The sequence below is a fragment of the Malaclemys terrapin genome, chromosome 23 (genome assembly GCF_027887155.1).
Source record: "Malaclemys terrapin pileata isolate rMalTer1 chromosome 23, rMalTer1.hap1, whole genome shotgun sequence".
Lineage (NCBI taxonomy): Eukaryota > Metazoa > Chordata > Testudines > Emydidae > Malaclemys > Malaclemys terrapin.
The window spans coordinates 17040603-17067316 of record NC_071527.1 but is presented as its reverse complement, the minus strand read 5'-3'; the positions used below and the strand labels follow the sequence as shown (position 1 = coordinate 17067316).

The following is a 26714-nucleotide window of genomic DNA, read 5'->3' as shown; positions in this document are numbered from 1 at the left end:
GGTGGGAGCGGGGGGCTGGTATTTGGCCCCTGGGGGCAGGAGTAGAAGCCTGTGGGGCCCCTGGACGGGGGGCAGGTTCAGAGCCTGAGCCTACTTTGAACCGCTGCATCTTCTGCTCTGAGTTGCATCTCGGTGCTGGCCGAGGGACCTGCAGATAATAAGCAGCTGTGTCCCACCCCAGAGGTGGCCGCATCTGTGTATAAGCAGCAACGCTCACAGGTGGGCCCCCACCACGGTGCTCAGGGCTTGAAAAACACTCCCAGCTGGCAGTACTGTCTGCGCCGCCCTGGGGAGATGCCGGCCGCACGCGAGAGGCAAACTTCCCCCTCCTGAGAGCCGCTGCAGCGAGCCCCTGGCTCTTAGCAGCCAGACAGGCCCTGAGCTCAGCTGCTGGAATGGCTCTGTCCAGCCCCGGGGGAGGCGATTTCTGCTGGCCCCCATGGGCCCTGAGCTTGCGGCCTGAGGCTGAGAGCCAGCAGCTGGACTGGCCAGAACCGGGGCTGAGGGATGGCCCGGTCGGGTGGTTTTTAAGCCCAGACTGGCCCCTGGCCGAAGCAGCCGTGGGGGCCAGAATGTGTGCTTGATCTGGGAGGAGGGTGGGGGGGAGTTTGTGGACTGGTGGTTGGAGATGGTCCCAATTCACTCTTCTCGTCTCAACCCAAAAGCACCTTGTGGGGGTGTAGCTGCTTCAGGCCCCTCCCCGGGGCTGGAAAGCCAGGCAGCGCTGGAGCCGAGCCAGCATGGATGGCTCATGCCCCAGGTGTTTGATCTACACCCTAATGCTGTCGCCTTGGGGGGCTGGGCTGGGCTCCAGGGCCAGCTGCTGTGAGTAACAGCGGCAAGGTGGGGGTGTCGCCCCCTTTGCGGGAGGGGGAAAGCGAGGCCCAGCCCTGCTCTCCTGCATGGACGGCTGGTTCTAAACCTCCCTCCCCGCAGGGCTCGCTCCGAGGAAGCCTGGGAGGGCCTGGGGTCGATCCTGCCGCAACTCTGAACCGCCCCCGCTGCTACCTTGCACTTTCATGTGGGGAAAGCTGGCGGGGGGAACATAGGGGAGACGGGGACCTCCAGCCAGCAGTTTAGGACCAGTCCTGCATCTACCACTGGCTGTAGGGCACTGCTGGAGGGGAGGCGCTGTCCCCACTCATTGCTGCAGGGTGCTGGGGGATCCCTCCAGCCTGGAGCTGTAAGTCCCAAGGGTAGCGCCCCATGGGTGGGAGGGGTGGGGGGCTGCTATTCCCTTCTGCCGGCTGGAAACTAGAAGCCACAGGGAGGATCAATTCCCAGCTCTGCCCTGGGCCTGCTGGCACCTCAGTTTCCCCATCTGCTAAGTGGGGCTAACAATACCGACCTTGTCTGGGGACCAGGGCGCTCTGCAGCTGAACGGCGCCAGAGAAGAGCTCGGGCTCTGCCCCGGCCGCGTGCTGATCCGCCAGGGAGATCCTGTGCTGGGATGGGCCAGACGGGCCCCAGCGGGCATTGCCTGAGGCAGAGGGCAGGGCGCCCTGGGGAGAGGTGACTGGAGGGTGAATGCTCCCTGGGCACAGCACACCCTCCCCCCCAGTGCCACACTGGGGGCAGCATTGCCCTCTGCTGAGCCCCACCCACCTGCAGCACCGCTGCCCCTGTGACCAGCTGGGCTGTGGGCAGGGAGATGCCCTGTTCCAAGCCAGGCCGAGCTAACAGCAGCCAAGAGCCTGCCCCAGAGATGAGTTTTGGGTGGGGGGGGGGTCTCACCCCAGCCCCCAACCGGGCAGGGAAACATGCTTTGGCTGCCCCCGTACAGCGCCACACACCACGGGCCCTGCTCTATGACTGGGGCTCCTACGCGCTTGACACTAGTTATTAGGTAGATTACGGTAGCACCTAGCACTATGGGGGCGTGGGCTCTACCGTAATACACCTAATAATCCATAGAGACCTGCTCTCAGACCCTAGGCACTACCTTAATACACCTAATACACAGCCCCCATAAAAAAGGGGTCTTCATCCAAATCAGGGATGCCTCCGCACTACAACTAATAATCCATGGAGATGGGCTCCCAGCCCCTAGGTGCTACCATAATACACCTAGTTACAGCATCCAGAAAAATCCATACGGCTACCGTAATACACCTAATAATCCACAGAGACCTGCTCTCAGACACTAGGGGTCAGAGTCTCAGGAGACCGATCAGCAGGAACGATTCTAGCATCTTTATTGGTAGTGTAAAGATTGCGGACGGGAGCCAAGGTGCCCCCGTGCCCTATTGCAGGCTGCCCCAGAGTAGAAAAATAAAAGACCCACAGAACCCCTCCCCCGTCCCAGTTTTACAAAATATACAGTTTGCGTCTTAAAACCCCAGCAGCGTTGGGCTAAAATCACATTCTAAAATGAAATAAGAGTAGGAGGCGCTCAGGGCAATCTGGACCCCCCCCCAACATTTAAAACTAAAACTCAATCCACTTCAACCCACACCAAGCAGAGGTAAAAGGACAGATCACTTTACAACCAAACGAGGCTGGGCCGAGCGGCGTCTGAGAACGGACACAGAACCCCCCCCGCGCCGGAGAACAAGGGGGGGTTGGGTTTGTAGTGCCTGACTCTGGGACCTGCCTGGCTCCCAGCGGCCGGGAGAGGCGTTTAGTGTTGAAGGAGAGGTTTGAAGCGGCTCCTTGCCGGTAGCTTTAGCGTCTCAGTCCAGGCCCTGGCTGGCGGGTTCTGTTGGAGGCAGGGAACGGAGCAGAACCCGGGCAACAGGGACCCCAGATCCCCAAGGTGAAGCCTGGGACCAGGTGGCACCTGAAGCCACAGCAGCTAGGAACTGATAAGGAAGCAGGGAAGTCATGGTGCGTGAAGTTGCCGGGAGGGGGGTGGCTGGCACAGCTGCTAATCAGGTAAGATTTTGGTCAACAGCAAGTCAGAGGCTCCGGCAGGGAATTATGAAGGGGGCAGGCCCAGCCCAGAGGCTGTGAGCCATCTCCCCTCACCCACGGGCACTGGCTAGGTGACATCAAGCAGCAGAACCTGCCCAGCCCCCGACGCCCCCAGGGGATGGGACCGGCCCTGAGCGCAGGAGCTGTGGTGCTGGCAGAGACCCCCTGGCATTCAATGCCCTGGTGTTCGGCTGTCTCGCCGCCTACGCCCCGCACACGAGCCAGTGCCCCCGCCAGCCGCCACGGCCACTGACTGCCGGGTGCCTCGGCAGAGGGGCTCGCGGCGCTGCGCTTGGGAGAGTGGCCAAGAAGGGGTTAAAATTCAGGGGGGTCTTTCAGAGGAGGGAGGGAAGGAACGGGACCAGCCCAGGGAGTGAGTAGCGCAGGCCTTCTAGCCCATCTCTGGGGGAGGGCAGAGGCAGGGTTAGCCCCTTGCTGCCTGCATTCCGCCCCCCCCCCCCCCCCCCCATGAGACAGATGGCACCGCAGGGGGTGGATGCCACAGGGCAGCAATGGGCAAGACCCCCCACCCACGCAGCCCTGAAGGAGGGTAGGAGTGGGAGGGGCTCCGGTCAGTGCAGCTGGGGGGGCTTGTCTCCGTACTTGGCCAGCAGGGGCTGGGTCCGGCCCAGATGCCCCCTGCGGGCGTTGGTGGCCTGGCGCTGCTGGGCCAGGAAGGACTGGGCGCTGCTGGAGGTGGCCGATCGCTGCTCCGTGGCTTGCTGGTGGAGCGCCATGCCCTGCAACGGGAGGGGGGAGGTCAGCGAGGGGGGCACTGGGACAGCCCCTGGGCACTGCCTGGCACAGAGCTCAGCTCCCACCAGCAGGGTTTGGCCGACCCGGCGCCAGCGTTCACCTCAGCGGGTCTGGCCCAGCCAAGGTGCTGTGGGATTAGGCTGGCACCAGCCCCCCCCCCCAGCCTGGCGCGGCCCCTGGGCTCACCGTGTTGTACCAGGCGCTGATGATCAGCTTCTCTTCCTGCTCCCGCTGGGATCTCGTTTTCTCCAAGTTGGTCTGGGGGGGGGGGGGGGGAGAAATGGGGAGGGTTAGGGGGGGAGGCAGAGCCAGGCTGGCCCCTGAGGCCCGGGCTGGGCATATGGGGCACTCCTCCCCCTGGCTTTGGGTCCCAGAGGCCACATGGGGGCCTCCTGCAGCCTTCGGCTCAGGGCCAGGCCTGTGGGAAGGTCAGACCTTGGGAGGGGAGGAAGCTGCAATGGGGGCAGGGGGGTCCCTTGGCTTCCCCTTCTAGTCCCCAACCCAGGCTGCTGGTTCAAGGCGCGTGGCCACGGCCACAGGTACCCCCCTGCCTGGGACTGGGTCCCTCCCTCTGGCCAGGCGGGCTCAGCCCAGCTGCTAGCGGGCCAGCCCGTGCACCCCTCCCCCCCCCAACTTCCTGGCTGCCTCTCTCGCCAACGGAGCCCCGTGCTGCCCCACCCAGGCTCCAGAGGGTCCTTCCAGGGCAGCGGGCTGGGGCCAGCAGCTGGCACGACCCAGAACCTCCGCACCTGGGATCAGATCATCCAGTCTGGCCTCCTGGCTGGCCCAGCAAGCCCAGCAACTGGGATGAATGGGGGGTGCCACGGGCAGGTGCCACCAGTGCCAGGGAACGGATTAGACACGCCCAGATGACCCCTGCAGGTGCCCCGCGCTGCAGAGAGGGTGACCCCACACCCCAGGCAGTGGATTTTCTGGCCCCTTCTGACTGGTGACCAGTCTCCAACTGTGGCCAAACCCTGATGCTTCAGAGGAAGGCAACCACCCCCCTCTCTCCCCCCCCCCCCCCCAAACACAGATGTGCCTGGCAGGGGAGGGGGTTTCCTTCCTGACCCCTGCAGATGAGCGCTGAAGCCCTGAAGCATGAGACTGGATTCCAGCTATCATCGTGATACAGAGCTACAGGGGAGGCAGTTCTGTCCTCCCCCAGCCCAGGAAGGAAGGCGACTAACCCCACAGCACAGCGCCCTCCAGCACAGCCAAGAAGGGCTCTGGGGCAGGGGGCCCCCAGGTTAGTTACTCCCCCACCCTGGTGGCAGGGCCTCACCTCCAGGTGATGGATCTTCACCTCCTTCTCCTGCAGCTGGTTCTTTAAGGCCTGGATCTCGGGGGGTGTCTTGGATGGCGGCTGCTTGGGGTGCAATGTCTTAATGACCTGGAATGGAGGGGATACAGTCGGGGGTGTTACCGGGGCCATCCCCCTGCCCCCATCCCAGGGGAGACCCCTCTCCCCCAGGGCAGGACACCTGCTGTGGGTGTCAGTGCTACCCAGAGGGGCCCCCCCAGAGCAACACCCCTTGTGGGGAGGTACAGGGAGCCTGGCCCCAGTGGCTGTGGGGTGACAGGGCCCAGCCCTGCAGCCCAGCCATGGCTTGGGCCACTCGGGAGCAACCCAAGGAATGAAGCTGCCACAGCCCGTCCCCAGCCCGGAGCTCCACCCCTCCCCAGCCCACTAGCCCCACCCCAGACACTAGCCCATTAGCCCCGCCCCTTCCCACCCCACTAGCCCTGCCCCAGCCCAGCCCACTAGCCCCGCCCCTTCCCACCCCACTAGCCCTGCCCCACCCCAGCCCACTAGCCCCGCCCCACCCCAGCCCACTAGCCCCGCCCCACCCCAGCCCACTAGCCCCGCCCCACCCCAGCCCACTAGCCCCGCCCCTTCCCACCCCACTAGCCCCGCCCCACCCCAGCCCACTAGCCCCGCCCCTTCCCACCCCACTAGCCCCGCCCCACCCCAGCCCACTAGCCCCGCCCCAGCCCGGGGCTCCGCCCCACCCCAGCCCACTAGCCCCGCCCCAGCCCGGGGCTCCGCCCCACCCCAGCCCACTAGCCCCGCCCCAGCCCGGGGCTCCGCCCCACCCCAGCCCACTAGCCCCGCCCCAGCCCGGGGCTCCGCCCCACCCCAGCCCACTAGCCCCGCCCCAGCCCGGGGCTCCGCCCCACCCCAGCCCACTAGCCCCGCCCCAGCCCGGGGCTCCGCCCCACCCCAGCCCACTAGCCCCGCCCCAGCCCGGGGCTCCGCCCCACCCCAGCCCACTAGCCCCGCCCCAGCCCGGGGCTCCGCCCCACCCCAGCCCACTAGCCCCGCCCCAGCCCGGGGCTCCGCCCCACCCCAGCCCACTAGCCCCGCCCCAGCCCGGGGCTCCGCCCCACCCCAGCCCACTAGCCCCGCCCCAGCCCGGGGCTCCGCCCCACCCCAGCCCACTAGCCCCGCCCCAGCCCGGGGCTCCGCCCCACCCCAGCCCACTAGCCCCGCCCCAGCCCGGGGCTCCGCCCCACCCCAGCCCACTAGCCCCGCCCCAGCCCGGGGCTCCGCCCCACCCCAGCCCACTAGCCCCGCCCCAGCCCGGGGCTCCGCCCCACCCCAGCCCACTAGCCCCGCCCCAGCCCGGGGCTCCGCCCCACCCCAGCCCACTAGCCCCGCCCCAGCCCGGGGCTCCGCCCCACCCCAGCCCACTAGCCCCGCCCCAGCCCGGGGCTCCGCCCCACCCCAGCCCACTAGCCCCGCCCCAGCCCGGGGCTCCGCCCCACCCCAGCCCACTAGCCCCGCCCCAGCCCGGGGCTCCGCCCCACCCCAGCCCACTAGCCCCGCCCCAGCCCGGGGCTCCGCCCCACCCCAGCCCACTAGCCCCGCCCCAGCCCGGGGCTCCGCCCCACCCCAGCCCACTAGCCCCGCCCCAGCCCGGGGCTCCGCCCCACCCCAGCCCACTAGCCCCGCCCCAGCCCGGGGCTCCGCCCCACCCCAGCCCACTAGCCCCGCCCCAGCCCGGGGCTCCGCCCCACCCCAGCCCACTAGCCCCGCCCCAGCCCGGGGCTCCGCCCCACCCCAGCCCACTAGCCCCGCCCCAGCCCGGGGCTCCGCCCCACCCCAGCCCACTAGCCCCGCCCCAGCCCGGGGCTCCGCCCCACCCCAGCCCACTAGCCCCGCCCCAGCCCGGGGCTCCGCCCCACCCCAGCCCACTAGCCCCGCCCCACCCCAGCCCACTAGCCCCGCCCCAGCCCGGGGCTCCGCCCCACCCCAGCCCACTAGCCCCGCCCCAGCCCGGGGCTCCGCCCCACCCCAGCCCACTAGCCCCGCCCCAGCCCGGGGCTCCGCCCCACCCCAGCCCACTAGCCCCGCCCCAGCCCGGGGCTCCGCCCCACCCCAGCCCACTAGCCCCGCCCCACCCCAGCCCACTAGCCCCGCCCCAGCCCGGGGCTCCGCCCCACCCCAGCCCACTAGCCCCGCCCCAGCCCGGGGCTCCGCCCCACCCCAGCCCACTAGCCCTGCCCCAGCCCGGGGCTCACTGTGCAGGCCTTGTCCATGTAGCACTTGTAGCGCTCCTCCATGGCCCTCATGTCCTCGTCCTTCTTCTTCAGACACTGCTGCAGCTCGTTGATCTTCCTGGCGGCTGGGGGAAGGGGGGGCGGCGTCAGGAGGGGGCCCACAGGAGCATCCTTCCACTCCCACGCCCCATGTGGGGAAACAGAGGCACGGAGCCACCCCCCGGAGCGCCTGGCTCCCAGTCCCGCACTGCTGCCAGGAGCTTCACCCGCTAGGGACACACCGCAGACAGGGCGCGGGGGAGCGTCCGAGGGGCCAGCCCGACCAGATCCCCCTCTCCACCCCCCAGTCTGTACCAGAGCCTCCCCCTCCCCGTGCGTCCGCCCCTCCCCCCCCAGCCCCCATACTTGCGCTGTCCACTTTGGGCTCCATGTCCTCGATGTCCTCCCGCTTCTTCTGCAGCTCCGAGTGGGCCTGGTGCAGCTTCTCCCTGGGGCGGGGAGGAGACACGGGTTGTCAGGTGCCCAGCGCCCCCTCCCCCCAGATCCGCCTCTCAGCCCGGATACCTTGCCCTTGCTAGATCCCCGCCCCCGGGACACCCACCCCAGCGCCCCCCTGTGGACAGCTCACAATCCCGACACCCTGAAGGCCCCACCCCCCAGGTACTCACAGAACAACAACTTACAGGTGCTCTTCCAGCTTCTTCTTCAGCAGGCAAGACTAGGGAGGAAGAGGAGAGGAGGGTGAAGATCGAGAACCCAGACCGCGCAATTTCCGAGGGGGCTGCCACGCTGCCGGGCCCCAGCGTTCACGGCCCCTCCCTGCTCCGGAGAGCTTCGGGGGGGGGGGCTGAGCCAGAGCCGGCGCCTCCAGCGTCTCGGGGTCACCAGCTGGGCCCTCCCCCACCCCTGCTCAGCTCCCCCAGACCAGAGGCAGGGGCAGCTCCATCGGCACCTGAGGACGAGGGCCAGCCAACGCCACCTGGGGGGGGAAATCTGGCCCTTCCTGCTCTGAATCCCAGTGTCCCGGCGCTGCGGACGCCCAAGGGGCTCCTGGAGTGACTGGGATCAGCCTCTGACGCTCCACGCTGCAGGGGAAGCCAGGGCCACGCATAGCCCCCGTCAAACTCTCCTGTCTCTAGCTAGTCACTCGACGCTGTCCCCACCCCGGGCCTGACAGAGCAGAAGCGATTTTACGTTGATTGAGCCAGCGCAAAAAAAACAGGGGTTTAGATGCCAACCGTCGAAAGAGCATCTTAAAGCCAGTTTGCAGCAGCTGGCAGCCAGACGTAACCGGGGGGGCGGCTGTGATGGAGCTAGGACCCGGCCGTTCAACTCACGGGCTTAGCTCCGTCTAGACAAGACACAAGCTGCGATTTTCTGGGCTGCTGTTTAGAACAAGCGTCTCCATTTATAGCTAGGCCTGGAAGGAGTCGATTTTGTGCCAGTCAACGTCAAATTCACCGTCCACCCCGCCCCCAACGAGGAAATCCCGCCAGAGATAATCCCCAGCGTACTGACAGGCCAAGCACGAGAAACGTGGCTTGAGAGCTTGTCAGACCGGGATCGGAGGAGATTTACTGGGGATCTGTGGACAAGTTGTGTTCTCGAGCTTCCGCTTTGCGAATCACAACGTCCGCAATCGGTCCGACCCCTCGCCTCGTTTCCCACAACTGGGAAAAGTTACATGGATAAAAAAAAATTGAAATTAATAAAAAAAAAGGAGGAGAGAGTTCTGCCCAGCCTATGTCTAAATCCAGGGCTGGAGGCAGAGACTGTTTTGCAGTTTCTCTTTCGATATCCAGCTCGGTGCAATACACGAATCTCTCCCAAGGGAGGTTAATAAGCCAGGAAGCGAATTAAGCAGCAGTAACAGGCTACGAGTAACAGCCAAGATTTTCGACAGCAACTAGCAGTATTTTTGGGGGTCCCCCAACTCAAGACCCCTTCTAAACCGCCCAGTCCCCCACTCTCAGGAAGGGCTGGGCTTCCACCCCGGAGAGCAGGTGTCGTGGATTGGGCCCCCAAACTCGCCATCCCCTCACCCAAGCCATAGGAAAGGAGCACGGAGAAGCAAGGTGGATTTGAACGAGGGGCCGGTCGGTACTTACAATGGCCTGGAGGGGTAGGGGGACAATCAGCCAGTGAGACAGAGGGGTGGGGGAAGAGAGAGAGGTGTTAGCGTGATCACGGCACAGAGTTGGGGCGCGGGGGGCACACGAGATCGCTTGGACGATTTCACACGCAGAGGCAGCAGCACCTGGGGAGGAGGCGGCCGGAGGATAGCAGCGAGTGGGCTCCCATGCCCCCCACAGGGGATCCCGAGTACAGGGGGTTCCCTTCCCAAGAACGAGAAATCAGGGGAGACTGGACCCCATTCCAGCCGCCTCCTCCCCCATCATGCACAGATCTCCAGCCCCCCCCGCCCCCCCTAACAGTGCTGTGGGGCAGACCACGCCCAGCCGCTCAAACCCAAGGGCACCCCTTCCCCCACCCCCCAAAGCCAATGCACTGGGTGGCAAAGCTACTGCAGGTGCACTCGGCCATCCGGCAGCCTCTAGCCAGGGTGGAAGAAACGCAGGAGACCTTATTCCAAGTTCTCACGTTCGGCTGGGCGCCCACGTGGGAGGGGTGCAGCCCCAGGGGCCCATGCCCGCATACCCCTGGCTGAGCAGAACGAGCCGTTAGCTGCTCTTGTGGCTTCGGCATGGGAAAGGGATGGATCAAGGGGGACAAAACCCATCAGTCACGGGAGAGGGAATCTTGCCGCTCTGCGGCAGGGCGCGTGGCCTAGCACTGCCAGTCCCGAATCTGCTCCCAGGAGGCGGCTCAGGGCCGCAGGGCGACGGGGCAGAGGTCGGGGAAAGCCATGTACAGCCCGTCCTCGGCCAGACTCACATCCTCCGCCTTGGTGCCCTGCTCCTGCAGGGCCTTCTGGAGCTCCTCCACCTGGGCCTTCAGCTCCGAGATCTGCTGCTGGTGCAACCTGGAAAGGGAGGAAGGGAGGGGGGCTAGCTGAACAGGGCAGTGGATGGGATGACCGGGACCCTCCATGGGCTGAGGCTCCCACCCCCTTTAGCTGGCTGGGGGCAGCCGGGGCCTCAGGTGAGAAGTTTAGGGGAGGTCTCAGCCTCCCTAGATCAGCAGCTCCCCACTGCCTGTTACCTCTGCTGGGTCTCCAGCCGGTTCTTGGTGCGGTTGGATTCCTCCAGCTGCCCCTGCAGCTCGGCCAGCTGCTCCCGGTACGTCGACTCCTGCACGCACAGCATCTTGTTCTCGTGCTGCAGGCGCACGATGGTCTCCCTGGGGTTGGGGAGAGGGGGGAGGTCAGACGGCCTAGGGGCCCCGCAGCCAGCCTTCCAGCCAATGCCCCTGCCGCAGCCTGGGGTGCAGGTGCCGCCCCTGGGGGACTACAAGTCCCAGCATGCAACACTGGGTCTCAACCCAAGAACCAATCACCAGCTTGGCTTGAGCTGCAGCATTGCATGCTGGAACCTGTAGTCTCCCAGGGGCTGCGGCTTGTCATTGGGGCATCTACAAGCCACCCTTTGACTACTCACATCCCTCTGCAGTCGCTAGTTCAGCCAGCCCGGGCAGAGGCTTGGGGACGCCCCAGCAACCGGGGGGGCGGCAGATGGCCCAGGTGGGGGATGCACGTGGCTCTTCACAGCCGGCCCTGGGGCAGGCTGGGAGACCCCTCGCTAAGGTGGGAGGTGCAGCCATGCTAAGAGCCAACACTTGCCCCCCTGCCGGGGCGCTGGGAGTTACCCTCCCTGCAGGCAGCCCGGCTGTGCAGCTCCGTGCCCAGGATCGTGCCCCCCTCCAGCCCAAAAAGTCACTCCCCCGAGGAATTTAACCCCTTCACTCCCGGCTGCGCAGACAGCTGGGAACAGCTCATGGGCCTGAAGGTCAGCAGCAGAGACCCTCCCCCCAAAGGGGACTAGCGAGATTCTGCAAACACAACCCCCCCATCCTCCCAAGGGTACGGTGGCCTAGAAGTGCCAACACAACCACACCCCTCTAGCCCGACAGTTGCAGGGCGGGAGCCTACTTGAGTTCAGTCGGCAAGATCTCAGCGGCCAGGTTGTCCATGGGAGAAGAGGCTCTGTCCAGCAAGGCATCTGCAAGAGGAAGGAGGGGGTATGGGGAGGGGGGGTTATATGGAGGAGCAGGGACCAGCCCTGACTTGGCAGATCTCTACTAGCCCCAAGCACGGGGGTGGGGGGAAATTCTCCTCTGCCCCCGCCCGGGACTAGGAACGCGGAGATCCCAGGCTAGGGTCACAACCGGCAGCCTCCTGCTCTGGGCTCATGACATAGGCAGAGATTTCTGACGGCGTTCACGCCATTGAACAACGCCCCCCGTTCAGTGGGAGAAAGTTGAGCCCAGGTCATGGCCGGCCATTATCTGCAACAGCGGCCAGGGAGGAAAGAGAGAGGAAAGGAACTCCCCCAGCAGAGAGCTATGAATATCTTGCTAATGTGGGGCGGGGTCTCTTTCCTAGTGTCCCCCCTCCCCCAAGTTAGTTTATGTGCAGTAGCATGGGGCAGGGGCTCACTTAGGAATGGGATACAGTCTGTGTAATAGCCTATAAGGGTGCATGCACTCTTCCCCACACTACCCAAGTTCTTGGATTCAATATCTTGTGGCAATGAGTTCCACAGATTCTGCATCAGTTAAAAAATAACCAATGAATTAGAGCTGGTCAGAAAATGGGGGGGGGCGAGGGGGGGAGAGTTTCAACTAAAATAGATTAAAGATTTCAGGGGTTTTAGCCAAAATATTTCAGATTGAGAAGTGCCACTGCAATGCCTCATGGGAGTTGTAGTTCAGGTGTCTTGTTCTACCATTCGGGCCAGGCTCCCTGATGGGACTGCATGTCCCCCACCTGTCCCCATGAGATGAGACCGTGGTGCATCATGGGAGAAGTAGGCTGCCTGGGGAGCCCAGCCCATGGAGGAAAATAAGGAAACAGAACTATACCTACAGGTCTTCATTCTTCTCTCTGGGCCAGGTTCCACAGCTGGCCCACTCTCCCATGATGCACCTTGATCTCGCCCCACAAAGAGGGCAGGTGGGTGCATCATGGGAAATGTAGTGCCACCAAGGAGCTCGGCCCATAGAGGATATGAGGAAACCAAACTTCAACTCCCACAAGGCACCATGGCGGCGGCACAGCCAATCCGCCTCTTTTGACTGAAATACACAATTTTCCCACGGAAAGCAGGTGCCTGTCCGCCCAAACTTCCCTTCTCCACAAAAAAAAGTGACTAAAAAATGGTGACCAGCCCCACAACAGGCACTTCCAACAAAGAGCCGGATCGAATTCCATTCTCCAGGCCCTCACACCCAGCTGACGAAAAGGCAGTTGGAACGTTCCCAGCGGGAACAGGCCGTGCTAAGGCGAATGGAGGTGGACGTGCCCTGCTGGTTACCGCTCGCCTTCCATCAGCTGATAAGCTGCTGTGAGATTGCGGCGGACAATGCAGCTTGTAGTCAACGAGGAAGAAGGAAAAAAAAAAACAGGAGGTTCTCGGCTTGTTGGTGGTGCAGATTCCTGTCCTAGGGTGTGGAGCTGAGTCACGTGGAAACGCAGCTTCTAATCGAGGCTGTGACTGTCCTTGGCTTTATTCCTGATCTCAGCAAATTGCCTGAGGCTAGACCAGCCCGGTGCTGGTAGCTGCGTCTCCAGCTCTGGGCCTGTTTGTAAGGGCTCTGAATTACAGCGAGTCCCTGGGACAGCGGGTTTGGGTTGAGCTGCAGTTAGAGCAAGAGGTTTTACAGCTTTTTAAGCATCACGCGGTTGTGGGCGCTCAGCACCTCGGAAAAGTCAGACCCTGGGTGGCACGAGTCAGATCCCCAAAAGTCTGAGCCCCCCCCACCAAACAGAGGCGACTTCCCAGCACTTATGGCTTCAAGGGTAGCCTGAAGATGCCCCAGTGCAGGGATGGCTGCCTGAGTCTGCTGAGAGCCTGAACCAGCTGCGAGAGGCACGAACTGACATCTCGTTAAGGTGTTGGCGCGAACCGTCGTTATGTTTCAGCGCTGAAGTCTGTCCTCTCCCTGCTTCAGGCCAGGCAGGAGAGGGGCACTTGCAGCAGGAGATGCAGCCGCTACTCCCGCCCCCAAGTCCCCCCCACAGCCCCAGATGGTTCCTATTCCAACATGGCTGCACCCACCTGCTTGGCTCAGGCACGTCTGCTGCACTTGGGCGCATCTCAGCTCCTCGTTGGCCTCGCGGAGGGAGTGCCGCTCCTCAATCAGGCGCTGCGGGGGGAGCAGCTGGGGGTCAGCAGAACCCTTCACCCAGGCGGAGAGCAGGGTCGACTTGCTCCCAAACCTGGGACTTGCCTCGCTCCAAACCTGGGACTCGCCCTGTCCGGGCGGTCGGCTCTAACCGCTATGTGCCACGCCACTCCCCTCCCGGAGCTGGGGATACCCGGGAATTCCAACTCCCAGCCCCCCCGCCCCCAGTCTCCCCCTTTAGCCACTAGATCCCGCCTCACTTCCTTCTCCTTCACCAGCGCCTCGAACTTCTCCTTCAGGTTCCTGAACTCAAACTGCCACTTCTCAGCCTTCAAGGCCTCCTCCGAGTGTTTGCTGTGCAGCTCGCGCACCTGTGGGGCGACAGGGACGGGGTTCGATGCGGCCACTGCTCCTGGGTGCAGACCAAGGTGCCCCCCAGATGGGACGCCAGCAGATGAGGGAAACCCCCTTGCACCCCGCAGAGAAGTGGGGAAGGGGAGAACCTCTACTGGAGACGCCAGGCCCCCCCACTCCGCCCAGGGGGCCCCAGCCGCACCGCCCACCTGTCTCTTGTGGGTCTCCAGCTGGGAGCGGACGGCGTTGGCTTTGCGCAGCTCCTCCTCCAGCTCGCAGGTGCGCTGCATGTAGACCGTGTTCCGCTCCTCCAGCAGCCGCACCTGCCGCCGCAGGTCGCCCAGGTCCTCCAGCTTCTTCTTGTAGGCGTCCACCGCGGCCTCCAGCTTGCCCACCTTGTCCGAGGAGTGCCTGCCAGGGGCGGGAGGAGCTCGGCCGTTAGCCGGGGGCCCGGCATGCAGTGTACATGCAAGTTCTAGCCCCTCTGGGGCTGCCGCAGATCACTGGGTTATTGGGAGTGGGCCAGGGGAAGAATCCGCTGCGCCCTGGCTCCCAGCTCAGCCCCCCACTGTAACCCACTGGACCTCAACCCCCCTCCCCCAGAGCCAGGAGTCCTGGAAGGACCCCGACACGCTCTCCACTCCAGGGAGAAGGGCCACGCTGGGTCAGACCAACGGCCCATCTAGCCCGATAGCCTGTCTCCCGACAACGGTCTGCGCCAGACGCTTTAGAGGGAACTAAGAGAGCAGAGCGATTCTCAGGTGCTCCGTCCCCTGTCCCAGAGATTTAGGGACACCCAGAGCGTGGGTGGTTTGAACAGCTGCTGGGCCCAAGGCCAGCAAACCCAACCCGAGGGCACAGTCTTGCCTTGCTCAGTGGGCCAGCCGTGCCTCTATCCCCATCTGGTGAGCGGGGAATCCAACCAAGACTCCCTGGGACCAGAAACCCAGCTGCTCCCACCGGAGTTAGAGGAGTTCCTCCGGTAGCTAGCAGTAGTAGGCTCTTATCCTCAACGTGGAGTGCTCTGTGCACACACAGGGAGTAGGAGAAGAGAAGAGAACAACATGCCCTTAACCAGTGCGATTGCGTCAGAATCTCGCCGGGGGAGACTTCCTGCCTGACCCTTGCCCTGGGGCATGAGGGTTACCCCCCACCCCATCTTAGGGTGCTCTGGTTACCCATCTGCTGGGCAGGTGTGGGGGTGGGAATCCCATCAGACCAGGGCTCTCACCTCAGCACGTCCATCTCGTCCTTCAGGGCCTGGGCCTCCTCGGCCAGACTGCTCAGCTCCTCGTTCCGATGCTGCAGCTCCTGCACCTCCCTCTCCAGCTCCTCACAACGCATGCGGAAGTCCTCCTTCCCACTCTCCAGCCTGCATGGGGTGGGCAGCCCCAGGTGAGACGCCAAACCTAGCTCCCCAGCTCTAACCCCTAGGCCCCACTCCCCCTCCCCGAGCCGGTAACCGAACCCAGGAGTCCTGGCTCCCCAGCTCTAACCCCTAGGCCCCAATCCCCCTCCCCGAACCGGGAACCGAACCCAGGAGTCCTGACCCCCAGCTCTAACCCCTCGGCCCCACTCCCCCTCCCCGAACCGGGAACCGAACCCAGGAGTCCTGACCCCCAGCTCTAACCCCTCGGCCCCACTCCCCCTCCCCAAGCCGGAAACCGAACCCAGGAGTCCTGGCTCCCCAGCTCTAACCCCTAGGCCCCACTCCCCCTCCCCGAGCCGGGAACCGAACCCAGGAGTCCTGACTCCCAGCTCTAACCCCTCGGCCCCACTCCCCCTCCCCGAGCCGGGAACCGAACCCAGGAGTCCTGGCTCCCCAGCTCTAACCCCTAGGCCCCACTCCCCTCCACCCCTACCTGAAGGTCTCCTCCTGCAGCTGTGTGATCTGAGCCTGTAACAGGAGCAGCCTCTTGCTGCCCGTATCTGACTCCAGCCGGTTCTTCTGCTCCTTCAGGGTCTTGTTCTCCAGGGTCAGGGTGTTCTTCTCTTCCACCAGCACGGAGATCTGCGGGCCGGGAGAGGGCGTCAGAACCCCCGGGCGGTGGGGATCAGGAGATACCCCTCGGCTCCTCAGCACACTGACCTTTGGATTCGGTGTGTCCCGGAGCCAGCTGCTTCCGCTCACCCCATGCTCGGTGCACTAGCGCGAGTGGGGCTACACACAGGGCTCCTCCGAGACCAGTCAGAGCTGGGGAGGAAACCCAGGAGTCCTGGCTCCCAGCCCTGTGCTCAGACTGGGCCTTTGCAATGCAGAATTGGTGAACTCCGGGCAGCTTCCACTCCACAGTGGGGCCCTCGGACCCACTCCGATGCACCCAGGAACGTCGTACCTGCCAGCGCGGGGGGATGGCTCGGGACTTGGCTGCGTGCCCCCCAGCACTTCCTGGTAGCCTGGATTCAGGCTGTCTACGGCCACACTTACACCACAGCCTCCCACCCACAGGAGTAGACTCTGGCGGGGGGATAAGGTTCCCCGTTACCCGCTCTCCCAAGGGGGTCAGAGCTCCCCTAAGCCTGGCATCTGAGTTAGGTCTTTGACTCTAGGCGTCGGGGTGGGCTGTACCCCTTTGTGAAAAGAATGGATGGGGATACAAAATCAAGGCACTCCCACCCTTTCAGGGCAGGGTCACCGCTCTCCAGGGGATCAAGCCCAGGGCAGAGGATGTGGCAGGCTGCCTGGTACACGCCTTGAGTAGGTGAACCCCAGATACTGGATGTCCTCCACAGCTAGGGAGCAGTGGCACTAGCCGGTCTAACTCTGGCTACCCTTGTTAGACAAGCAAGCATCCAGTCCCCTCTTCTGAATAGCTCGTGGCCTCAACGCCGTCATGTGGCAGTGAGTTCCACAGGCCGATGACTGGGAAAGAGCGTCTTTCTGTTGATCTGCGAAACTGGAAGGCCATCAATTCAAACCAGAGCATCCCATCACTCTGGTGCTGCTGGAGAAGGGAGAGCAGATGCTCTCCACCTCACTACTCTACCCCAGTTGTTTTAGATTTGATTTATCACGGCCCCCTCTTACTGCAGCTCATCACTGAGGGGAAGCCCGCTCTTTCCACAGAGAGTTTTCCCAGGCCTCAGATAATTCTAGTCCCCTTCCTTGGAACCCCCATAATTCAGCAATACGCTTGTAGAGACGTCGACCCCCCAGGGAGTCCCCCAGGCTTTGCGGAGAGGGGCAGACAGTCTGGAGAACAGAGATCCGATCAGGAGCTCTGTGAGAACGTGAGTAGGTAAGTGAGCCATGCCAGGGCCGTGTTAAGCAGCTGGCATTTATCAGTTCCGTGACACACATGCTCATGCAGAGAAACGAACGCGACGGGCGGCACAGCTTTGTCAGTAGCTCTGTTATCGCAGGGGGAGAGGGGGGGGGGTGGGGGCGAACGGCCAACTCACCTTCCCGCAGGGGAACCGCGTCTCCGGGGATACGTTAGCACCTTACGGGAGCAAAGGGGGCGGTTTATGGAGAGCGGGCGGTTGGGGGACCACTGTGCTTCGCACCGCAAGGTGGGGCGGGGGGGGGCAGCTCTTGCTACATGAACATCCCCTGACCCCCTGCAACCAGGGAGCGAGGATTCCCCCATCTATCCTGGTGTCGCGTCTCCACCTGGTCAGTGTCAGGGGCTTTGGAGCCACCCAGGAGCCCGACTCTTCCCGCCCCCTCCGTGCGCACACACAGCTGAGGAATCGCTAGGATGGCTACAGAGGCTCAGCTACCTGCAGCAAGGAGTTCCCCAGGAGGCATACACAGCACAGAGCTGGGTTTCCTTCTCCCCCCCCCTTGCTGCCTTCATATCACTGCGGATCTGTTCTCACATTAGGGGCTGGAGGTAAACAGGAGCCTGATTGCCGTATTGCTGCTAATACCAGGTCTCTCCGGCCACTTGCTACGCCTCGCCTGGCTCTGGGGTAGCCATGTTGGACCCCCGAGGGGCAGGGAGATGGCCAGGGTTGCATGGCCACTCAGCGGCAGAGCCGAACAACAGGACCCAGCCAGGCAATCTGTGCTGAGGGCACCCGCCCAGAAGGCCTGGGTTCGATTCCTGGCTCTGCTACCGCCTCCCTATTGGAGTCACTTCATCTCTACCTCAGTTTCCCCCCTCCGAAGCAGGGGGAACAGTCCTTCCGTTCCCCCCACCCTTTGCTCGGCTACGTAGATTGAGCAGGGACAGCTGCTCAATGCACGTACAGCACCAAACACAACAGGACCCCAGCCGTACAGAGAAGGCAGGGGTCCTGACTGAATCCCTCACCAGACTGATAACCCGCCCCACCCCTCCCAAAACATATCCAGCAGCAGAGCTACACCACTGGGGGGGGGGGTGGAAGATGCAGAGGCCCACACACCACGCAGCCCCGGAGCAGACACACTGCAACCACAAGCCAGCCGGGGAGGAGACACCCAGAGAGCACAGACGGGACCATTGGGGGGTGGGCGGGTTCCTCGGACCCGCACGACAGCTGCTGCAGCAGGGATCGAACCGGGGACGCCCGGAGCCCCTTCGGCTTGAACTGGAGTCTCAAGGCTCTGGAGCCAAGAGAGCAGCTGTGGGCCGGGCCGAGACACAGCTGCGTTGCCTGGGGTCCTTTGGAAGCCGGCTAGTCACCCCCCAGCCCAGAGCCAGGCCGGCGAGGAGCCCACCTGTTGCTCCAGTTCCTGGCAACGCTGCCGCATGTCATCCGGTTCCTCCAGGTCCTCGCTGAGGAAATAGTACTTCCGGGACTGCAGGACAGAGGGGCCACGTCAGAGAAGGGGGAATCACACAGACAGATCCCAGCCCAGCACCTCTCCCACCCTGCGGGGGATCAGGAGCCCTGCAGCCAGAGACGCTCCACACACCCCCCTCCTGGCAAGTCACGGCCACAGCCCCGGAATTCTCCCTTCTTTTACAGGTGGGGAAACTGAGGCACGGTACCTGGCTATCGAAGTTGCCGTATGTCTCGGAGGCCAACGTGTCCAGTGGGTCCTTGGTCATCAGCTGCAGGAGAGAAAAGGTTACGGATGTTCAGGAGGCAGCTGACCGATGGGCCAGCACAGAGCCAGGCGGCAGCTCCACGGTGCTGGTTTGCACTGGGGGGGGGGGTGAGAGAGCCCACTGTGCCCCCCCGCCCCCCAACCCAGCCGGCCCCAGCTCACCTCCTGAATGGCAGCCATAACCACGTGCTGGACGGACTCCTCCAAGGTCATGATCTGCTGGACGTGCTCTGGGACGGAGGGAGGGCAGCCGCTGAGTCCCTGCCCCTCTTCCACCTGCCCCCCCGTCCAGCATGAACCCCCCTCCCCCCGCACAGCCCGGGGGCCAACCCCCATCTCGGGGGTGCGGATGCCAGCCCCCCACCCACGCAGCATGGGCACCCAACCCACACGCCCACATCAGAGCCCTCTGTGCCAGGCGCCGTGGGGCTGAGGGCAGGAGGCACAGAGCAGGAGCCCCCAGGGTAATTCCACAGAAGGATCCCTGTGCTGTGGGGCAGAAGGATTTTTTTTTTTTGGGGGGGGGGGGGGGGAGCTGGGATTCGATCCCCTCCCCTGCACTAGCCACGCTTTTTGGGGACCCCAGAATGCCACCTTCCAAAAATCACATGCAACAGAGCACATGGAGAGACACCCCCCCGGGCAGGGAGTAACCACCTGCCTCTCCCCCGCCCCGAGCCGAGCCAAGCCCCCCCGCCCCCCAGTCTCACACCTTGCTTCTTCTCACAGCTGATGGCACACCCCAGCACCAGCTGCAGCAGTTTGCCCAGCTCCGAGGTGTCCGAGAACTCCCCGATCAGGTTGACGTCGGGCAGGTGGCGCTCTGAGATCTGGTGACCCAAGACCTGGGGGAGAGATGGAGGGGTCTGGAGAGGCAGGGGGGGCCCAGAGACACCCCCTGCCCCTCCTCCCTACCTGCTCGAGCTGGCGCCCAAGGGGGTCAGGGCACAGACCCACCGGACTGTAGCTTCCAGGCTGACCTACCAGAGCCCCCCCGGGCCAGGCCTATTGGGGTAACATCCAGGGAGAGTGAGGGCACCATCCAGGGGTCGTTGGAATGGGGCCGTCTCCCCCCCACCCCCTCAGAAAGGGCAGTGTGGTCTAGTGCACGGGGCATGGGCTAGGAATCAGGACACCTGGGTTCTAGTCCCGGCTCTGCCATGGACCTTGGGCAAGTCGCTGTCCCTGTGTGCCTCAGTTTCCCCTCCCGTCCTGTGGGACTCTAGACCACGAGCTCTGCAGGGCAGGGGGCTGATCTCAGCTGGGGCCCTGTAGGTGCTACCGTAGGACACCTAATAGCCGCCCCCCCCTTCCCTCTCCGGAGAGGGGGACACTCACATCTTGGCAGTACTCCAGCACACTCTGTAGGATCTTTTTCAGGTTGCTCACCTGGAAGAGAGCGTTGCAGGGTTCTAGTGCCGCCCGCGCCGGATCCAGACAGGACCCCCCCCACCCCCCTCCCCCGGCTGGGATCTCACTGGGGGCAGTGCTGAGAACCCACCACCCTGCTCCGGCGGCTGCCAGAGCACACCGGCGCTCGGCCTGGGGAGGGCACCACGGCTGGCTCGTAAGCAGGGTGGGGGGCAGCCAAGCCCCCAAAGAAGATGGGACCAGCCAGCTGGGAAGTTGCAGAGTGGGGAAGGGCTTTAGCTCCCCCACCCCAGGGCAACTTCCTGCCCCCCAGATCCTACAGTCCTGGGGGAATGTGAACAGACTGGGACTGTCCACACCCAGCCCTACCTGAGAGGATGCCAGGGCCTTCGCAATTGGGTGTGTGTGGGGGGGTGAAGAGATAGTTTAAAACTCCCCCCCCCCTCCCCATTTTAAGGGAGCCGGTTACCTTGAGCCTCCAGTTGTCGCTGGTGTCATCTTTGATCCGCAGCAGCCAGGCCTCGTTGAACCAAGAGGAGTCTCTGAAAGGGAGGAAGGGGCAGGGCAGGGTGGAATTGGGGGGGGGCATGGAATGGGGGGGAGGAATTCCTGGACCGACTGGAGCAGCTGCCACCTCGGGGCAGGATTCAGTTTCCCTGCTGGCCGCCCACGCCCAGGGCGGGGATCTGGAATCTTGCTGGGACAAGGGGGGGGGGCGGACATGGGCATCAGCTCCACTGTCCTCCCGACAGGCCCCTTGCTCCGAAATCCTCGCCCCCTCCCCCCCCCGCCCCGGGAGCCCAAAGCACCAGAGAGCCAAGCCCAGTCGCCTCCGGGGCTGGTCAGAGAGGGATGAGCCCCACTCAAGCCTCCCCCCCCCATCGCCCCGTCAGCCCTGCCACCCACTCTAGCTTTGGACATCTCCCGTCTCTGGGGGGTGCAAGCCGGTACTTACATCCTGTGCAGGACCTGGGCAATGGGGACCCCGCTGGTCAGATCCTGGTAGGTATGGCACGGAGACGGGACACCGAAGGTCTGCAGCTGGGGAGGGGGACACAGAGGCGGCTCAGTGAGGCAGGGAGCGAATGAGATTTGGGGGGGGACAGGAAAAGCCGCCCAGAGACCCAGCAGGGGTAACCCCGCACGCCAGGCGAGCGGCCGGCACAGAGGATCGAACCTGGGACCTCTGGATTCATACTGCCAGAGCCAGCTTGTCACCATCCCTCCCTCCCACCAGGGAACACTCCAGAGCAGGGGCAGTCTATGGGGCTGACAGTTCGGGACGTCCAACCCCAGCAGAAGCTGGAGGGAGACACAAGGAACTTCCCCACCTCCAGGGCAGCCAGCCAGCACCCCCACCCTCGGGCAGGTTCAGAGCCAGTGCCCCCTAGAGGGGAAAGGCCCCATAGCCCGGCTCAGGTGTCACCCAGAGACGAATCCAGATCCTAGTCGTTCACCTTCCCCGCGGGCCGGTCGTGCCCACATCCCACCCCCCAGAACCGGCCTTCCCGGCCGCGGGGGCACAGACCCACCCTCTCCAGCACACTGCACAAGACAGGCAAGGAGGATCCCAGAGTTACAGCCTCCCCCAGATCACGCTGGGCCGAGGGATGGGACCAGCCACCCTCCCCCACTAATCCATCCGCTGTAATCCTTCCCTCCATCCGCCCCCTGCCCCCCAGAAATCCGGCACCCCAAACCAAGAAGGAACCAGCCGCTCCCCCAGCACCCGAGTAGGATTTCCCATCCGGGCGGCGACAGGACGCTCAATCCAGCCAGCACCTGCCTCCCTCTGCATGTGGCAGGTTCCCCCTTAAACCTACCCCCAGCCCCCTAGAGAGACCCCACTCCGGCCTGGGACCCGGCTTCAGTTTCTAGCCACCTGTTCCAGATGCTTCCCTGAGACCCCGCTCCCGCTTTGGGGTGGTGCTGGAGGGATCTAACTTCCAGTGTCCGTTTCCCCCACACACACACAAGAGGCAGGAGCTCCCAGCCAGCCCCACTGCCAAGCAGGGGCCCAGGGGGCAGATCTGGCTACAAAGGCACAGGGCAAACGGGGGCAGGGCCCCTTCATTCCCTGCCACTTCGGAAAGGGGTAGAAAACACCCCCTTCGCCCCAAGCAGCAACAGCCCCTCCCCGGCTGGCTGGCTACAGACTTAACCAGGCAGCATCAGGGCTCCTGTGATCTCCAGGGGGCCAGACTAGATAATCTAACAGTCCTTTGCAGGCTCCCCCCTCGCCCCCAAACCCCATCCCGTCCCCAGAGGGCCCCCCCCCCACTCCCCCTCCTCCAGCCCAGGGGCAGTTATAGGTCTCTGGTGCCCCCACGGTCTCACAACGGTGGCTTATGCAGCTCCTGCTCTCATGAACTTCAGCCACACTGGGGGGGTTCTCAGCGTGCGTTCCTGTCTCACCTGGAGACAGGTTGAGACCCAGCAACTCGTTTCATAGAGGGGCCACTGAGCGGTCATCGGCTGGAGTGATTTTCTGTTGTCTCCCCACCCCCAACAGTTCAGAATCAATGCCCTGGAGGGGGACGGCCCCGTGTCCCATTCCGGACCCCCTGAGCCAGCCAGCCCCCTTGCCCTGGGGCCGGATCAGAGCCTAGAGGGCACAGGCCCCATACCCCATTCCCCAACCCAGCACTACAGCCAGACTCCCCCCAGCCCCAGGCATATTAACTGCCCTGCTACTGCGGTGCGGTCATTAGTTAACGGGGTTATTACGGCGGCCGAGACCAGATCGTGATGCGTACAGCTCCTAGCACACCGCCAGGAGCAGACCCCGCCCCCGCGCCGAGGAGCTAACCATCGACAGGACGTTTCTGCAGTGGTTTATGACTGAGGTGCAGGGCAGTGACTGGCTCGCCCGGGGCGTGCTACCGGGGAGGGGTGTTAAAAGCCTGCTCCCAGGGCAGAGCTAGAGGCACTGGTGCTGTGTAACTGCCCGGGACGGTACCAGGGGGTTGGGAAGGGTCTGGCTGGAGCCGCCCGAGCTCAGAGGAGGACCCAGTAAGACGGCCGAACTGGCAGGTGGAGCGTGTGAACCCGGCACAGGTCTGCAGGAGGCAGACAAGGGGGCGAAGCAGGAGGGCTGCAGCCCAGGCCCCGTGGCACGCCCTGAAGGAAGCGTGGGACCCCTTGGGGGCCTGGCCCACTGACAGGGGTGCACCAAGGGACCGTTTAAAAGTACTACCCTGACCCCTGGATCCGTGACTCCAAGGTGGGGGAGAAGCGCAGAACACACAAGCCCCAGGCGGCAGAGTCCCCGTGGCCGGATCTCCCAGCGCCCCAGCAGGTCTGGCCGGGTTTTCCCAAAACACAGGACTTGACCGGGGCAGCTTTGATCTCCCAGCTTCATAATCCTCCCTGGCAGGGCTGGGCAGAGACACAGGAACGGCGTAATCATGGTCATGCTGGGCCACCTTGTCCCCCACCCCCATTTCTCTCTGGTACAAGTCATCCTGCTTGTCGTGCCACCAGAGGTATTAGCCAGGGCACCGCTGCGTGAGGGAAGCTCACAGCGCCAGGGTCCGTGGCTTCCTGCAGACCTGTGCTGAGTTCCCCGTTCCGCCCGCTGGGGGTGGGACGGGAGGGATCAGTTGTTGGGGCCTTGGGCTGTTTTCAGCCAGACCTCTCGGCCTGTTCACCCCACCCAATAACCCCTCCCCTCCCGGATCTGCCCCAACAGAGCTTCCTAGCCCGCTGCGCTCCCCGGGTAGCAATCCCCAGACGAGCCAGACGCTGCCCTGCCCTCCAGAAAACGCCCCGTCATCCTGGGGGCGAGACGGAGTCACACGGTGGGGGGCAGTCCCTGCTTGGGTCAGCGCTCCCTTCGCATCTCCTGCTCCAGCGAGGTGCACAGGAGGCTGTGAACATCAGCAGGCAGTGCCCCGGGTGCTGGGGGGGAGAGGGGCACAGAGGGCATGGGGGGAAACTGATGGGTCTGGAGCACTGTAACAGGGCCTGATGTAACACAGCCGCTCAGGTTGTGGGCGTGGTACAGTAGGGCTTGAAGTGAGGAATGGGATGTGTGGGTCTGGAGGGATTGGGGGGGGGGGGGTGTTGAGCATACAGACTCCCCCCTCACCCTACACAGGGGGGGCACCCCACAGGACTGGAACTTGGCTGTGACACTCAGAGGGGCAGGGTGGATGGGGGGGGGGGGGGGACAGGACAGGAGTATAACCTGTGCACAAGAGGGGCCTGCTTGGGGGGCATTGCCCATAGCAGAGAGCTGGAGGAAACCCAGCCAGTACAGACCCACAGCACCAGGGCAGGGGAAAAGGGGAGAATGGGGGGTGGAACTGCCCAGGGTTAGCCCCCCCCCCCACTGATGGAAAGGACACAGCCATAACCAGGGGCAGCCCCCCATTCCCAGCTCCTATCACCCCACAGCCCAGTCGCCTCACCCCCCCCACAGCCTGGGGGCAACATCCTCCTCCTCCCCCCCCCCGCCCAGGGCCCCCCCAGCCTGGGGCCAACATCCTCCTCCTCCCCCCCCACCCAGGGCCCCCCACCAGCCTGGGGCCAACACCCTCCTCCTCCTCCCCCCCCCCGCCCAGGGCCCCCCCCAGCCTGGGGCCAACACCCTCCTCCTCCCCTCCCACCCAGGGCCCCCCCCCCCCCACAGCCTGGGGCCAACACCCTCCTCCTCCTCCTCCTCCTCCCCCCCCCCACCCAGGGCCCCCCCCCCACAGCCTGGGGGGGGCAACACCCTCCTCCCCCCCCCCCCAAGAGTCCCCCCACAGCCTGGGGGGCCAACACCCTCCTCTCCCCCCCCCAGGGGCAGCCCCCCTCACCCAGGTGAGCAGGGAGCCGCACAGCTCCGCCTTGTCCACGCTCATGGCTCCGGCCGCCCCCCGGGGCCAGGCACGATCCAGCCGCCGAGCGCCTCGGTCCGCCAGCACCATAGACACCGGGACCCTTCCCGCCTAGAGCGACCGCGCCTGGCACACGTCGTCCCCTCCGCCCACAGCCGACATCTTTAGCCCGGGCAGGCGGCGCTCTAGCGTAGCGCTGGGCTGGGAGTCTCTATGGCGAAAGGACGTTCTAGGGACGTGGAGGGTTGTTCTCTATGGTCTCTTTGCTGGACATTAGAGGGGACTATTTATCATAGAATCACAGAAGATCAGGGTTGGAAGGGACCTCAGGAGGTATCTAGTCCAACCCCCCGGCTCAAAGCAGGACCAATCCCCAACTAAATCATCCCAGCCAGGGCTTTGTCAAGCCGGGTCTTAAAAACCTCTAAGGAAGGAGATTCCACCACCTCCCTAGGGAACCCATTGCAGAGCTTCACCACCCTCCTAGTGAAATAGTGTTTCCTAATATCCAACCTGGACCTCCCCCACTACAACTTGAGACCATTGCTTCTTGTTCTGTCATCTGCCACCACTGAGAACAGCCGAGCTCCATCCTCTTTGGAACCCCCCTTCAGGTAGTTGAAGGTGGATATCAAATCCCCCCTCATTCTTCTCTTCTGCAGACTAAACAATCCCAGTTCCCTCAGCCTCTCCTCATAAGTCATGTGCTCCAGACCCCTAATCATTTTTGTTGCCCTCCGCTGAACTCTTTCCAATTTTTCCACATCCTTCTTGTAGTGGGGGGCCCAAAACTGGACACAGTACTCCAGATGAGGCCTCACCAATACCGGATAGAGGGGAATGATCACGTCCCTCGATCTGCTGGCAATGCCCCTACTTATACAGCCCAAAATGCCGTTAGCCTTCTTGGCAACAAAATGACACTGCTGATTCATATCCAGTTTCTTGTCCACTGTAACCCGTTGGTACCTTTCTGCAGAACTGCTGCCTAGCCACTCGGTCCCCAGCCTGTAGCAGTGCCTGGGATTCTTCCGTCCTAAGTGCAGGACTCTGCATTTGTCCTTGTTGAACCACATCAGATTTCTTTTGGCCCAATCCTCTAATTTCTAGTTCCCCCTGTATCCAATCCCTACCCTCCAGCATATCTACCACTCCTCCCAGTTTAATGTCATCTGCAAACTTGCTGAGAGTGCAGTCCACGCCATCCTCCAGATCATTAATGAAGATATTGAACAAAACCGGCCCCAGAACCGACCCTTGGGGCACTCCGCTTGAAACCGGCTGCCAACTAGACATGGAGCCCTACACACCCCATCTATCTATCTATCTATCTATCTATCTATCTATCTATCTATCTATCCCCATCCACCCCCTCTATCTATCTATCTATCCCCACCCACCCCCCTCTATCTATCCCCATCCACCCCTTCTATCTATCTATCTATCTATCTATCTATCTATCTCACCTTTTCAGAATCCAAAGAATCTCATACCCAGGATTGAGCGTTAGAGGCAGCATTTGGGTTGTTGTTGTCGTCCCCCCGGACAATACCCCCCAGTGACACACCCAACCCCTAAGGGTGCGTCCACACCGCATTGTAAACCTGGGTTTCCAATTGCTGGCCCTGGGTCTCACAGTCGCGCTGACTGGTCCGCACTGTGCTCTGCAGCCTGGCTTGACCTGCATCCACACTGCGTAACAACCGGGCTTGCTCTGAGACTCCCCCCCCCCCCCCCCCCCAGCAGGGTCCTAGGAACAGGGTCCGAGC

At 63.7% G+C, this 26714-nt stretch overlaps 1 protein-coding gene across 2 annotated transcripts; it reads right to left on the bottom strand.

Annotated features, from left to right (window-relative positions):
- Positions 1-3365: 3365 nt before the first annotated feature.
- Positions 3366-25032, bottom strand: HOOK2 (hook microtubule tethering protein 2). Of its 2 annotated transcripts, XM_054013022.1 has the most exons (22): positions 24925-25032; positions 21078-21163; positions 20592-20664; positions 20090-20140; positions 19464-19596; positions 18914-18981; positions 18693-18755; positions 18419-18499; positions 15633-15781; positions 15002-15142; positions 13980-14181; positions 13677-13787; positions 13350-13437; positions 11222-11291; positions 10336-10473; positions 10069-10156; positions 7857-7891; positions 7579-7661; positions 7195-7298; positions 4955-5062; positions 3856-3927; positions 3366-3653 (listed from the first exon to the last, which is right to left on the bottom strand). In XM_054013022.1, exons 1-22 carry the CDS (start codon positions 24967-24969, stop codon positions 3486-3488), a joined length of 2157 nt encoding a protein of 718 aa, XP_053868997.1. In that variant the 5' UTR covers positions 24970-25032; the 3' UTR covers positions 3366-3485. The 2 variants fall into 2 exon arrangements, with proteins under 2 accessions (XP_053868997.1, XP_053868996.1); XM_054013021.1 differs by lacking the exon at positions 24925-25032 and having other exon boundaries at positions 21078-21343.
- Positions 25033-26714: the final 1682 nt, after the last annotated feature.